Consider the following 14,663-nt stretch of genomic DNA (forward strand, 5'->3'; position numbering starts at 1 on the left):
TGAATTAGTGTTACATTTTTCGGTCTAGGGCCAACCCCCAGCCAACGTTAAGCGGGAGCCATGAGGATCCAGCGGCATTTTATGGTAATTACCAAATGTGTCAACAAAGTGCAAAAGATAGTGTAAAATGTTGTCGTTGTTGTTGTTGTTGTTGTTGACTTGGTCTTGCCAGCCAAGTGGAACTAATGGAATACAATTTTGTCACTTTAGTGCAGTTTTATAATAGATGCGCACAATTTGTTTACCAAACTGCCAAACGGCTAACACACACACACACACTCACACACACACACACACACACACACACTCACACACACATATGGAAATTATGAGCACATGCTTCAAAGATGCGCAAAGCAACAAATTGCAAAATTTAGTTTCGGCTTCGCAAATTGCGAAGTGTGGAGCGTAAATAAGGCATGATGAATCAATTACCTGAGTTAATAAGCCCTATTGGATATATATATATGTAAAAACTGAATGATTCGATTTATATCGAATTAAGATTTATATATCTAGGTAGATTTATATATCTACCAGACTTTGCAATAGGTCTAACGCTGGAAGAGCTACTTTAACACTTTGGGAAAAGAGACAAACTTTAAATCATTTAGCTTTCATAAGCGTAATCTTAATTTTCCCAAATATTAAGTGGATATTAAGTAGAGTTAGGCTAATTTTCAAACGCGATTTTCCCACTCGCACACTTTCCAGCCGGGTGGGCCTGTTGTCGCCTGTCAATAGCACGACATTTGAGACCCTCTCCGGTTTTCTCCTGCTCTGCACTCTGTTTTTTTTTTTGTTTTGTTTTGTAAATCGCTTTCAGGCGCATTGTCAACAATTAAAAGCGCACAAATATAGAGGCGGCGGGATGGTTTCATTAGCGCTTGCCCATGAAATGTGCATTGGAGTCTCGACTCTTTTCCCTCACGATCGATGATCCAATGCGGGCAAACCAGTCGCCAGTCGCGTCAGGAGATCGCAGACGGCATCGCTGGCGACTTTCACTGCCCACCGACTGCGGAAACTGCGGCTTAGCCAGCAGCTGCCTCAGCTACTGCGCACTCCACATGCGGCATCGGCATTGCAATTAGCACCCCGAGTGCCAGCGATGAGATAATTTTTTTGCTGGCGCTAATTTACATTTCATAATCGGATCGAAGTTGACAATTGATTGGGCTTATGTGCATTGAAATTTGATAGATTTGGATTATGTGAAATACCCGGCCCAAAGATGACAGCAAATTGACGCCAAATACTATGACCTCGCCAGTAGCACCAAATATAGAGCTTGGCAACGCCAACGCCAAATCAAACAGAGACAGGCCCAAAAGCGGGCATTTGCATAATGCCAGCAGACCTTTGGGCCTGGTAAAGAAAGAGTCGCAGCCCCAGCAAATAAAAAAACAACCGAATATGACACACAAAGATTGCCGATGGCTTTGACCTGCAGCCGGGTCAGGCTCTATCATGTCGAACTGGCATATTTATGCCCAACAAAAATAAGAAAGTGACGCAACATTTCACTCTTACTTTATGTCTGGGGGCAGTCAATGGACTCTCAGTGCAAACAATGCGAAAAAAAAGAGTTGGGCAGAATGGGACAAACAGTGTCGGCAACTGGCTGACCCAGTTAAAACCAGTTGTGGGCTTTTACGCTTCACATGAAGAATATTTAATTAATTAACATAATCGTTGCGAATTCGGCTTGATCCCTAAGCGGGCGCGTTCGTTGCCTAAGTCTTTCGTTTTATTCGATGTTGACTAACATTAAATGACTTTACTTTATTTTAAGTTGGGTTTGCTCGGCGCGCTCTCTGTCGCCACCAGAGGCAGCCATGCCAAAGCCGTGGGCGATCAGCAGGCAGCCGAGTCCCAGGTAAGCGGCAAGAGCGTGGCGCAGCAGCGCATCGGAGACGGCTTTGGCCTGGGTCTCGATATCGGCATTGGCGAGCATGAAGTACACGAGCACCACATACACGAACACCACGAGCATCACGAGCACCACGATCCCGGCTATTGGAAGAAGAAAGTCGAGTGGAAGGAGGGCTGGAAGAAGATATGGAATCCAGCCAAGAAGCAAATCTGGAATCCATCGTGGAAGAAGGTAATCAAATCAACCTATAAAGAATGTACTCAAAGCTGACTTTAATCTAATTCAATCACAGATCTACAAGCCGCATTGGGTCAAGGTGCCAGGCTGGAAGGAGATTCAGGTGCCCGCATGGAAGCAAATATGGGTGAGTTACACGTCTGGAGTTCGGTTAATTCTTATTCATTATTCAAAAACTTTGTTTTAGGTGCCGCATTGGAAGGAGATTTTAGTGCCCGCTTGGAAGGATATTCAGGTTCCCGACTGGAAGCAGTACTGGACTCCCGAACTAGTCAAGGTAAGGTTCAGATAAAGCCCATTGTTTGCAATACTCAAATTAAATATATTGTTTGTAGGTTGGTATTCCTGGTGAAAAATATCTGGGCAAGGATCATGAGGGTTGGGAGTATACCAGTCACGATCTGTGGAAGAAGAAGGTTGTCTGGAAATCACACTGGAAAAAGATCTGGAAGCCAGCTAAAAAGCAAATCTGGGTGCCAGAGAAGAAACTGGAATGGAAGGAGGCATGGAAGCAGTACTGGAAACCAGGCAAGAAACAAATCTGGACCGACAAACTAGAATGGAAGGAGGCCTGGAAACAGATCTGGGTGCCCGGCTGGAAGGAAATTTGGGTGCCTGGCTGGAAGAAAATCTGGAAGCCCGTTGTAATATCCGAATGGTTCCCCACACCCGATCACCATCACGACCATCACCATCATGACGTTGGCTGGGACTGGGATCGCAAAGACAAAGGCGCCACCAACGAAAAGGATAAGGTTGTCTGGAAACGGGATGACAGCAATGCCTCGGCGTCGAAGCCAACACTACTGCAGCCAGTGGCCAGTGCAGATTTCCAAGCCAAGACGCTGGAGGCAGCCAAATCGCCGGTTGCCGCCGCCGCCACATCGCAGTCATTTAAGTTTCCGGGCGCGTAGAGCATCTACGAATATTTATATGTATAACATATGCCAACTGCCCGGTTCCAAGCTCCTTGTAAATAGTTGTAAACCAGTCGCTAGCACGTAAGGTCCCCCTTTGATTCGGCGCACACTTAAATTATCTCTAGACTTAAACAGCATTTAATTAACAAATAAATAAATAAATAATCTTAATTGTAGTAGTCAGTCTCTCCTAGGCCTAGCTGGAGTGCAGCTGCTGCTTATCCTGTTTATCCTCCGGCTGCTGCCAGGCATCCGGCGGCGGCGCATTGGGCAGCGGCACCCACTCGTTGAGTATGGTGGGCGTCCAGACTTTCTTCCAGACGGGCTCGTAAATGCGCTTGGCGCGCCAGTACTTCACCCAGCGCGCATTCCAGGTGGTCCTATTTGTCCAGAAGCCATCCAAATGCGGCTCCACTGTATCCGTATGACGTACACTGCATGTGGGGCAAACAGGAAGTGTGACTGGTGCTGTACAGTTGGGTGAAAGTCGTTGCGCCGGCTGGCGATTACACAACATCCTCAACACTTACATGGTCGTTGTCTTGCCGCCCACGCTGCCATCTATGCGGAGGAGGAGGAGGAGAAGCAGCAACAGCAGCAGCAGCGGCAGCAGCGGGTAAGCCAGCCCATAAATCCGGCCACAGCTGCGTTTGGCTTGGGCTGCTGTCATCATTATCATCCTGTCACTCTTAACTTGGCTGCTGCCTCTAATTGTGGACCCTTTCATGTTTCGCAATCGACTGGCAAGCTTTAAGACTCCGCTCTTAAAGTTAACTAGCTCGAAATGTTGCGGTGCCACTTATTGAAATTCATGAAGCAAACGCGCAAATGAATTGCAAATTCGCGCGGTGAAAATTGTTATAAATAACGTACGACATTATATAATGCACATAAAAGGGCATTAGTTTTGATAGTTTTCGTATTTATAGTTTGTTTCTTTAATCGACTTTTGTTCGCTGCATTTCTTTATATGCTTAAGCTAAGACTCTGCAAATCAAATGTGTGAGTGCCAAAGCTTAACTAACTATATATATATATATTTATATATCTAACTGATGTATCTGAAGAAACTGTTGCCCATAGTTAACATAGTTTTCGATTTTTTGTAGAATTCAAGCTGTATTGTCTAGAGAAAACATGCAACATATAAAACTAGATACTTAAGCTAAAAAATAAACTACAACTAGACCCTACCATGCAACATAATAGTATAAATCGTGTTAGCAATTCTTAAAGTTTCTTATTTAAAGCCTATGTTTACCGTTTCGAGTATGCGTTAAATAGTTTTCTTAATTCTTTTGTTTTTGATTCTTTGTTGCAAAATAGTTAAGCAGAACGAACGTTTACCTTAGACACTTGGAATTAAGCGATTAATTAATTATAGTTAGACTTGGCCTAAGAAAAGGCGGTACAAATGTTTTGCATAAAGTGCTGTTGATTTGTTCTATATATATGTATATATATATATATATGTGTATATATGTGTATGTGTAAATCGTGTTTAAAACTATGTTTTAATTAAAAGTTAATATGGCACAATCAGCGCATATATATATATATGAACATACATAGTTAATTAAATCGTCGTTTATGATTATGCTTTTAATGCTAATTACAAGATAAACGCAGACAATTAATTAAACATTTAGGCTACAGCACAAAAAGCATTCGAGATAGTGAACCATATAGCCACAGCCGGCAACAGTTGAGAAATCGGCCGAAGAGTCTAGATATAACCCATAGTTAATTGTTTTTAGCTGTGACCAATATCATATCATTTATCGTGTTGTTTTTTTAGACTGTGTCGTGTGTTTCTGAGTGTTTCCTTTTCTCTGTAATCCATCTTCAACTTTATCTTGTTCTCTGCTAGTCTGTCAGTCTTTTGAAATACCATTTGAAATCGTTACATTTGCAAATTACAATTTGTTCGTTAGTTGGTTTTTGTTGTTGTTCTTGTTGTGATTTTCGGTGTGTGGGTTGCTTGAACAAGCAGAGAGTCGCGGGAATGTTCTGTTTTGCGTGGTTTTCAGTTGCGTTGCAAAGTGAAATCGTGAGTAAATGAACAGCTAATTAGTTCCAATTGTTGAGTACAGTTTTTTGCATCATTTTCGTTGGTGTCCAGTCCTGCAGTCCTGCCTGTGACTCACTCGAAGGACATCAGATTGGCGGGCAGTGGCTTTGGCACACGCGTCGTTGCCAGCTTGCAAATGGCATTCGTCCAGAGATGCGTCATCTGCGGACTGTCCGTGCGAAACTTGTAAACGGTGCCCAGGGTGCGGTGGTATAGCTCGAAGGTGTTCTTGTGCTTGGTATTGTCGCTGACATGGGCATACCAGCCCTCCAGGGGACACACCTTGCACGGTTCGCGCTTGAAGTCACCACGTTCGCTGCCCTTGAACGACTTGGGCGGAAAGTAGACAAGCGAATTGGCCCAGATCTGCAACCAGTAGCGCTGCCAGGAGGCCACCGCGGGCTTCCTGCCCTCCTTCTGCACGGTCTTGCGACGCACACAGCCCTGCATGGCAGCCGCCGCCTCCGGCGACATCAGATCGCAATTGCTGCCCATGAAGTCGCACAGGATGCCCTCGGCGCTCTCAAGCGAGATCAGGTCCGCACTGGACAGCGCATCGCTGTGCTCCAGCACAGAGTCGTCGAGCAAATGATGACGCGGCTGCTGGACCGTCGCATCGAGTTCCAGATGCAAATGATGCGGATGTCCCTCGTAGTTGTTCGGCGCAATTTTGCCAAAAATACTGCGAAAGCACAGACGATATAGATATTTGTCGGAACAGCACGCCTTATATATATGCACAGAAGGGGCGTCATGCAGGCAGGCGTTCAAATGGCTTGAAGCAAACACAAAGTAAAGCAGCTAAGAGCGCTCGTGCGTATGCGTGTCTGTGTGTGGATGTGTGTGAGAGGGTGCGTGTGCGTGTGGGTGTGCGAGTGTGGGTGAGTGATGCATGTGGCAGAGATGAGCGAAACGAAATTCAATTGGCTTAATTCATACGGCTAATTTAGACCCAAAGAAAAGCGTGTGTGAGGGGGTGTGCGTGGGGGCGTGTGTTGTGTGTTGTCTGTTGTTATACTCATGCAGAGCGGGGCTTTATAATTTTGTCACGCAATGTGTGACCCACTAAAGGAAACATCCCTGATCCCATAAAACATGTATATTCTTTAACAGTTTCCACAGTCAAAGGCAGATTCTTCTTTTCAGCAGGCTACTGCAAAAGATAGTCGATCAGATCTTAACACTATATCATTGTAGCTATAGCTGCAATAGGAACGAACGACCGAAATTAGAGCTATTCAAGGGAGGACTTTTGTTTTTTGAAGACTATCTTGACCAAACTAGAGAATATCGTATAGCTCTCACAGGAACAATCGGATAAATATGTAGTTCTTATATAAAACAAGTTCTTTATCTTAAGCCAACCCCAACAATCAAATTATGAGCTTCACTTCACAATATTCTTCTTTCCATTGACATAGGATCACAATATCAAGTCAAACTATTTAAAGTATAGAAGAAAATAAAACGTCTATTCTATATCTGCAAGTGTATATAACATTCGGCACTCCGAAGATAACATTATTTTCATGTGTTTATTTACATGTGTTTATGGGTCTCGTTTATGTGGAAGCATTTTAAGTTGGGTCCGTGCACACAAACTGATGAACTGATAATAGGATAGGTAAGCAGCTGATTATTCCTATTGTAGATCCTAGCTACGGGACACTCACCGACGGCATCTGCAGCGCTTGTTCGAGATGGTGCCAATGCCCGGCGCAATCATTACAATGCAGCATTGGCACCTTTGTGCAAAATTGCGCGGCAGGCTGCTGCTGCGAAATCTAATGCGCAGCCAGTTGCAGTTACAAACAAAGAGGCACAGATACAGATACAGATACAAAGATACAAAGATACAGAACGAAAGCCAAAAGCAAAAAGCATAAGTGAGACGTAGAAAAGAGACAATAATAATAGTATTGAGTGTAAAAATTGATATAGAGTTATGATTGGGACCCCCAAAGGTTCAGTCCAATTGCGCAGTGAGTTTTGTGTCGAGTGATGTTTAAGAAACGAAATCGAAACTTGATTTTGATTATTGATTGTTGTTGTTGGGACAAGACACGAAATAGTGTATTGATTGGCAGTTAGAGAATGAGCGCAAGGATTTGAATAAATTAAGATGCAGTTGGATGACTTACTTGGTGCCCAGGCTGCGGCACTTGCGATGGCCGGGCACAAACTTGGTGCCGCTGGCCATGCGCATGGAGCCGATGGTCTTGGCGGGCGATAGATTCAAGCAGCCCAGCGCTGGTGTTATTGATTCCACATTAAATGATTCCTTCGAGCTGCAGGAGGATGAACTGGGCCCGGAGGGTGAAGCGGGCTCCAAGTTTAACGAGCGTCTGTTCAAATTACAAATTAAACTTTACTCGCACATTTACTTATTTCATGATAATTACTTGTATTGATCCTCCTCGAATATGTTCTGCAGCTCCTCAATGTAGCGTATGGAGGTCAGATACTTTTGCGTGGACTCATGTGGCTGTATGTGCTGATAATCCGACTGCTGGTAATTGGAGATGACGCGCAGTATGTTGTTCATCTTGTTGCGCCGCTGATCTGGCTCCAAGCCGCCCTTGTGCGGATGCGCCAGATCAATGTAAATCAAGTCTGTCAGAAATAGGCCCAGATAGGGTATGCACGGCAGACGTAGACTCTCCAAGTACGAGCGCAAATTAGCCCAGTTGTTCTGATCGCTAAATATATCGCTGAGGCGCTCAAAGGACTGTCGGTCCTTCTTGGACAAACAGGCCCAGGTCTTTTTGAGACGATAAATGCTGGCGCTCTGCATGGCCGAAATAATGGCAAACAGCGAGTGCAGATTGTTCAGTTCGTGCAGCTTTTTGGCCACCTGAAAAGTAAATAGGTTTAGCATAAAGTTGACTTTTTGTAGACGTTGAATGTTGCACCTTAATAAAGTGTGTCATGATCTCTGCACGCTGCTTGGGCTGCTCGGCATTGAGTATTTCCTGCACCGTCCAGAAGCTGGTGTGATTGAAGCGCTTGGTAAAGGCCACAATATTCGGCGTGGCCACATGCTTGTCCTTTTTGGTCCAGGCGCAGCTGCTCAGCTCGTCCGGCTGTATGAGCGCAAAGACGGGAAAGTCGAGCAGCGTTATCTGATTCGCCAGCACATCGGCGGGCACACGCAATGCACTCAAGATGACCGCATCCAGTTGCTTAATAGAGCCATGCGCTGGCAAACTCTGCGATTTGTTCGCTGGCGCTGCGGTTGTACTGCAAGTGCGAAATTAAATGAACCAATTTATACATATTTATTTGATTTGCTTGACTCTCTTGTGTACTCACGCTATGCTGTAGTAACAACCCGGCGAGTCCGGCGACGAGCTGAAGCTGGTCAGGCAGCCAATAGAGTTCTTGCGACGTGTGCTTTTAATATTCAACGTCTTGCTGACGGGCTGTTGCGCCTGTTCGTGCTCCGCCTGCAGTTCCTGCTGGCTTTTGTCCTGACGCAAACAGGCCATGGTGTGTGCACTGCCATTGGAACTGCGCTGCTTCGACGGCCGCTGTGTCAGCTGCGGCGATGCCGACTGCTGTGGATGGCAGCGGGACTGTGCGGGCGAAGCTGTCACAAATGTCTGTCCGGCATAGCCCACATAATCCGTTGCGGGTTTTCTGCTCAGCTGTGTGTGTGTGTGTGTTTAATAGAAATATGAGTAAAGAATGCGGCTGGAAAACGCACAAACCTACCTCTGAGTAGCGCAGATTATCCGTGGACAGGTCGCGCGATATTTCTGAATAGCGCATCATAGCAAACGTCTCTGGCAAACCACGCAGCAACTAAGCTGTAAATAGGCAAATGATTTGTATTTTATAGAGTTCTATATATATGTTATGTGTAATGATAAATAATTTGTATTACTTCTGTTGAAACTGTGGCTTGTGCTCTGCAACTTTTCTGGCGTTGGCTTTGGCACCGAGCGCTGGGCAGTCTTTATGCTTACTGAAAGCCATTTTCTGCAGCGGCTGCAACCAAAGTCACAATGCAGAACAACAATAACAAGCCACCATAATGAAACAACAACAACTGTTGGCTTCAGCCGTGCTGCAGCGTGTGGCACGCTTCGCTGCTCAATTTCCACAGCGGCGAGCAAACTGAGTCACGAAGAGACCTGGATCTGGTCTTTTATGGCAGCAATGGCTACTGTTGTAGCTGTCGATTGGTTTATTTTTTGGGGGTGCCAATGCAACACACAACAACACCAACAACACGAGGCTAATGATATGCACAGTCAGCGGAAAGTTTTGTTTTTGGAAAACTAAAAACAAGTCACCAAAACGGTCATTGAACCGCCATAGAATACATAGAAAGAGAAACCCTACTGATGCCCTTATTGATAAACATACTCTATATAACAAGTCTAGAATGGTCAGATGTATCCAACAGGAAGATACCCTGTAACTCTTTCCTATGAAAATTCATTCCCAATTAAGTTTCGTATTGATTTTCCGACTAAATCTCATTCAAATGCGATATGTCATCTGCCTGTTGCACAGTTTTCCATTTTGTTGGTGCAGGCCATAAAATAACCTTCGATATTGATATCTAACACACAGCGAGACATGTTGTTGAGCTAGCTCCAATAACAAGAGACTCATGCATATGTATCTATATATCAATTATATATCTATAGATATAGATATCTATAGTATGTGCATATGCTGATGCCACACATTTCTCGAAGACTGTCTGACGGCGACCCCGTCTAATTAATTTCAATTAAGTCATAATCATTCGACACAGCAAATGTTGATCAAATGCAATGACGTTCGCATTGGCTATTCAATTCGATTAGTTTGCGTGCCCCAGGGAAGAAAGAAATATATATATATGAAAGTGTGATGCGATTCAAAAATGACGGGACAAACTGCTATACATATAATATATATATTAATACCTCGACATAAGTCATTTGACGGACTCTTATCGATTAAGAGCACATGGGAAACAAATTGTTTACTTGTTCCAAGTTCCTCCTAAATTCCGGGTAAATAGATTTGTTTGTCTGAATACTTCAATTAAATTTAAATGGATAACATTTTGACAGAAAGTATTTAAAACAATACTTAGACATGGTCCAAGTTAATTCATATCAATCTTTCACATATTCGCAAGCAATTAATGAAACTGGAACAATTTCAATTACATATCAATTTTTCTCGGAGTTTACATTTTTGCTCGTTATTGGTTTAAAAATTTTTCAAAGAGTAAATAAAAGTAAATTGTTTTTTTTTTCGAAAAATTGACTCTAACTCGGGTAAAAGAAGTTCTTGGAAATATATATGTTTCTGAACTCGTGAAACTTTAGCAACAGATGGCATATAGATTCCAAATCAATAATATTATCACCTTTAACCTTATATATATCTATTGTATATATATTTATATAAATATATTGTAAATTGTTGTATGTATTTAGTTTATAATTTAACGACTTAATTTGGCTGACTTGAATATCTGAAATTTCCAAAATTCTCATGACATGCTAAGCAAATCAGAAACACTATTTAAACAAAATATTTATGCTTACAACAAATAGACATGTTAATTTGTAGCGCATGTTTATGACTTCTGGACCTTAAACTAACTTGTAAACTTTACACAAAAAAAAACATTTCCATTTGTGCATTTCCACAGGCCTTTTCCATTATATGGGCAAATAAGCGAAAAAAACACACTCGATTCCGATAAAAAGAAAAAATACATTTCTGGCAAGACAAAAGCGCAAATGAATTTTTTTCCAGACTGCCTCAAGTTTTCAGCAAATGGATTTTTATTGACTATTTGAACTATTACCCAGGCAAATATACATATACGTTTATATACATACGATATATACATAAATATATATATGTTTAAGTATATAGAGATATGGGCATATGTAATATAGCTGCCCATAGATTTAGCATTGTTTTTGGTCTGGGCCACAATTTGCAAAGATATCAAATGTAATTAAAGCAAATTAACTGCCATCACGTGTATGTGTGAGAGTGTGTGTGTGTGTGTGTGAGGTGTGGGGTGTTGTTTTCCGTCTGAGTTATGAGCCTTTAAATTGTTGTAGCTGTTGTATTTACGTTTACAAGTTTCCCACGTTTTGTGCAATATGTAAATACATTTTGTTTGCTTTGTTATTGTTTTTCATTTCTCTTTTGTTTAGCTTTGATCTGCCTGCCTGCCCATAGACACGATATGTGCCCAGGCATAAGTGCCCATATATATATAAATATACATTTATATACATGTATGCAATATAATTTGTATAATAACAAATTCTAGATTGATATTTTGGTCAGGGACATGAATGTGTGTGTGTGTGTGTGTGTAGGCGTTGCGGCTGCTTGCATTGGTATTGGTGCTGGGCGCTTTTGTTTATATATGGCCGCTGCCCACCACGTGACGCTGCCCACCGCCCACCGCCCACCACCCACTAGCAGCTACCACCTACCACACACGGACAAAGCCGCACACACATGCGCACAGTCCCAATGAATATGTTTATTGTTTTTACATAAATTTCGCGAGGGAAAACAAACAGAACAGCTGCAAAGTTCGCGGAAATCAAATTTGACTAGCGCTTGTTTATCAGCCGGCAGCTGTATTTAAATAAAATACTAAAGAACAAATAAATGAGAAGTTCCGTGCACAACAGTCGTTCTGCGTTACATACGATGCGAACTAATTACAATACCCTGCGCAGGTTAGGGCATCAGAAGTTACACCTACACAGACAGATATATGCCCCATATCAAAGGAATGTGTGTTGGCGTCTTTTATTGCCTTTGATAAATTCCGGGGCCAGCGGAATGCGCCTTCCACACACTTGGAGCTAGCCCCAATGCCCCCAGCTGACCTTTGGGCAGATCATTCAACACAGCCCTATATCATTATGCTGCTGCTTCTTCCACGTCTCTTACAGAACGAGAAAATTAAGTTCTGTTGAGTCTTCTCATTTTATTTTTTTATTTGGGTTGAAGACTTTGACATACAACGGGCGCCGTGTAAGATTGTGTATGGCGGGCAAGGTCAGGTGGTGTCGCCAGCGTTGACAGCGATGCCATCGTCAAGTTCAATAACCGCCAGAGATTTGTTTTTAAAATGGAAATGCCCCGTTATATATATATATGTGTATGTATGTATGTGTGCGTACGAATATGTTTGTCTGTGCATAAATTAACCTTCGCCCGATTGTGAAAAGTGCATGCGCATGCATATACAGTAAACGTTGGCTATAGCTAACCAAGGCTAGTTTGGCCATAATTCATTTTGTTATGGGAAACATATTTGCTTAATCTTAGAATTTAATTTTGATGGCTCTTTGGCAAAAGTTTATACTCAAGTAATTTTTTAAGGCTATATCGAAACATTTGAACAATTATATTGAAATTTCTGAATGTCAGAAGTGCAAGAAAAACAAGTAAATTAAAATTGCACCAAGAGACTTTAACAGCTGGCCTCGCTGCAACTTAACATGCATCTGTAATGTTGCTGTACTATGTTAAAGAATGATCGCTACGAACTCCGAAACTGTAAGAGCTGGAGGCATTTTATTTGGAATGCGGTTAACATACATATACCATGAGTAGCTGGAAGGAACACTCACTGTACCATGAAACAAGTGCATTCATTGAGCTGCCAAATCGCAGCGTGTTGGCTTCATTGACTCTATTTTTTTAATTGAAGGCAGCAGAAAGGGACAATTGCAAAGTTATCAGCTAAATTTAAACGCATGCGATTGCAATGCAAATGCGAGTCAAGTGCAGTTAACATATGTATGTGTTTGCTTACACACACACATACACGAATCTAAGCATCACTATCAGCATAATTGTGTATGTATTTGTATGCATGCATGTGCGTGTGCAATAAGCACTTGTAATCTCAGTCGCTGGGTAATGAGAGAAATTACAATAAAAGAAAAAGAAAAACTGCAAAAAGAAACAAAACACAAACGAGCCGAGCCGAGCTGAGCTGAGCCGCAGGAAGGCCAAGCATATAGAATAATGAGCTTGGGGTCGTCTGGGGTTTTGCTTTCTGCTGACGTTTTGTAGAATTGAATACACTGTTCACAAAGTGAAATAGGGCATATTGGTTTTCGGTAATGTCCAGCAGGTAGATTGCAGATAATCTTTGTTGAAGATCGAACTAATAATTGAACAGTTCAACGGAAACAGTCCGTTAACAGATTATCATTTTTTCAAACTACAGAGTATTGCGCAGTCGACTACCACGGACTGCAGTGTTCTTTTTGTTTTCTACGCTGTCTGTGATCCGCGCGCTGTTAAGTGGGTCAAACCTAGAAAACTAGAAATGTAACCAATACGCGTACTTTTTAAGTGCCTGTACTTATAGCAAGAGAAGGACAGAAGGAGAGGGAGAGCGAGAGCGAGAGAGAGCTACAGTGTTGAACAATGCAACGCATGGGAGCCTTGAAATGGCAGGCTAAAAACATCTGGCATGCAATATGCTTACCCTGGCAGCAACCTGGCCTGTCTGGCTGCCTGCCTCTGCTCTGCTCGGCGCATCCTGTTTAACAAGTAAGCGAAAACAACAGCTGGAAAATATTTCAACAAAGTGAAACTCAAATTTCTTACCCAGGGGCGTTGCTAAGCGTTTGTGTGTGTGTGTCTATTTTGTGTATACTATTTGCGGGTGTCTGATAACATTTGCTTATCACATGATCTATTGCTCAAGTCTAACACCAAAGGAAGCAATGCTGAATGTTCTTCTTTTTATTCTTTTATTGATTTGCTTTGGCGATGAATCACGCTTTACTCATTTGCCGGCAATATAACAAAAATTAGCCACAGCCGCAGGCACAGGCACAACACACCCCTAGCTAAATCGATAGCAATGAATATAAATACCGCTACTCCTACCCCCTACCCCTTCACCAAGCACAACTAGCTTCCCCTGTTGTCACACGCAATTTTGTGTATGCCGTCAGCAACGTCGTTAATGCTTAGCATATAATATGCAAAGTGTGGCCCTGTTAAAGACACTAACCCTCCACCTTCCCGCTCACTTAGTCTGTTGCCCGCCCAGTTTCGTAATCGGCAAAGTACGCCCAAATACATGAAAAAAAGAAGAAAACTATTTGCACTTGATAGCGACTGTGACAATGTTGTGGGCCGGCCAGTGCCAGAGCCAGATCAGAATAAAGCGCACTGCATCTCGAGACATTTATTTTTAGTGCGCGCCCGTTGACGCCCCAAAAACTTACCTAAACAACAACAGCAAGAGCAGCAACAACAGCAGCAGCAGCATCTGTACTAAGTAACCAAAGCATATTAAATTGGCACTGTAGCTGTGGCTATGTTTAATTATGTTTCACTCGATACCAGAGCACTCGATAGCAGCGACTTTCGCGCACGTTTTTAATGCCCGCAAGACTTTTAATTGTATTTTATTAATTAATGTTGAAATAAAAAAAAACGCGCGCGGCGTACGCACATTGAATTATTATTGTCGCAATTACTGATTGGCTTCTGTCTGCAGTGTGACCAGCATGGTGAAAGCACAGAAATAACTATGCGA

At 42.7% G+C, this 14,663-nt stretch overlaps 3 protein-coding genes across 3 annotated transcripts; 1 reads left to right on the forward strand and 2 right to left on the reverse strand.

Moving 5' to 3' along the window:
- On the forward strand, positions 1–3,180 carry LOC115762176. The gene is made up of 5 exons (XM_030704296.1): positions 1–84; positions 1,796–2,107; positions 2,169–2,240; positions 2,301–2,390; positions 2,449–3,180. The coding sequence occupies exons 1-5, from the start codon at positions 61–63 to the stop codon at positions 3,025–3,027; spliced, it is 1,077 nt and encodes a 358-aa protein (XP_030560156.1). The 5' UTR covers positions 1–60; the 3' UTR covers positions 3,028–3,180.
- Positions 3,181–3,229: 49 nt separating this feature from the next.
- Positions 3,230–3,884, reverse strand: LOC115762446. The gene is made up of 2 exons (XM_030704646.1): positions 3,564–3,884; positions 3,230–3,467 (listed from the first exon to the last, which is right to left on the reverse strand). Exons 1-2 carry the CDS (start codon positions 3,758–3,760, stop codon positions 3,230–3,232), a joined length of 435 nt encoding a protein of 144 aa, XP_030560506.1. The 5' UTR covers positions 3,761–3,884.
- A 652-nt stretch (positions 3,885–4,536) lies between these two features.
- LOC115762277 (ras-specific guanine nucleotide-releasing factor RalGPS1) lies at positions 4,537–14,594 on the reverse strand. Its single transcript, XM_030704439.1, has 7 exons — positions 14,350–14,594; positions 8,819–8,913; positions 8,417–8,751; positions 8,017–8,344; positions 7,507–7,958; positions 7,246–7,449; positions 4,537–5,786 (listed from the first exon to the last, which is right to left on the reverse strand). Exons 2-7 carry the CDS (start codon positions 8,876–8,878, stop codon positions 5,177–5,179), a joined length of 1,989 nt encoding a protein of 662 aa, XP_030560299.1. The 5' UTR covers positions 8,879–8,913; positions 14,350–14,594; the 3' UTR covers positions 4,537–5,176.
- Positions 14,595–14,663: the final 69 nt, after the last annotated feature.

This window comes from Drosophila novamexicana, unplaced genomic scaffold (genome assembly GCF_003285875.2).
Source record: "Drosophila novamexicana strain 15010-1031.04,08,12 unplaced genomic scaffold, DnovRS2.1 tig00000564-arrow-pilon, whole genome shotgun sequence".
NCBI classification, from domain to species: domain Eukaryota; kingdom Metazoa; phylum Arthropoda; class Insecta; order Diptera; family Drosophilidae; genus Drosophila; species Drosophila novamexicana.

Coding starts and splice junctions, on each gene's coding strand:
- LOC115762176 (XM_030704296.1), top strand. CDS start 61: ATGAGGATCCAGCGGCATTTTATG. Junction 85..1,795: donor GGATCCAGCGGCATTTTATG/GTAATTACCAAA, acceptor CTTTATTTTAAG/TTGGGTTTGCTCGGCGCGCT. Junction 2,108..2,168: donor GGAATCCATCGTGGAAGAAG/GTAATCAAATCA, acceptor ATTCAATCACAG/ATCTACAAGCCGCATTGGGT.
- LOC115762446 (XM_030704646.1), bottom strand. CDS start 3,760: ATGAAAGGGTCCACAATTAGAGGCAGCAGCCAAGTTAAGAGTGACAGG. Junction 3,468..3,563: donor GGCGGCAAGACAACGACCAT/GTAAGTGTTGAG, acceptor CCCCACATGCAG/TGTACGTCATACGGATACAG.
- LOC115762277 (XM_030704439.1), bottom strand. CDS start 8,878: ATGATGCGCTATTCAGAAATATCGCGCGACCTGTCCACGGATAATCTG. Junction 8,345..8,416: donor GGTTGTTACTACAGCATAGC/GTGAGTACACAA, acceptor TCGCACTTGCAG/TACAACCGCAGCGCCAGCGA. Junction 7,450..7,506: donor TTCGAGGAGGATCAATACAA/GTAATTATCATG, acceptor TAATTTGAACAG/ACGCTCGTTAAACTTGGAGC.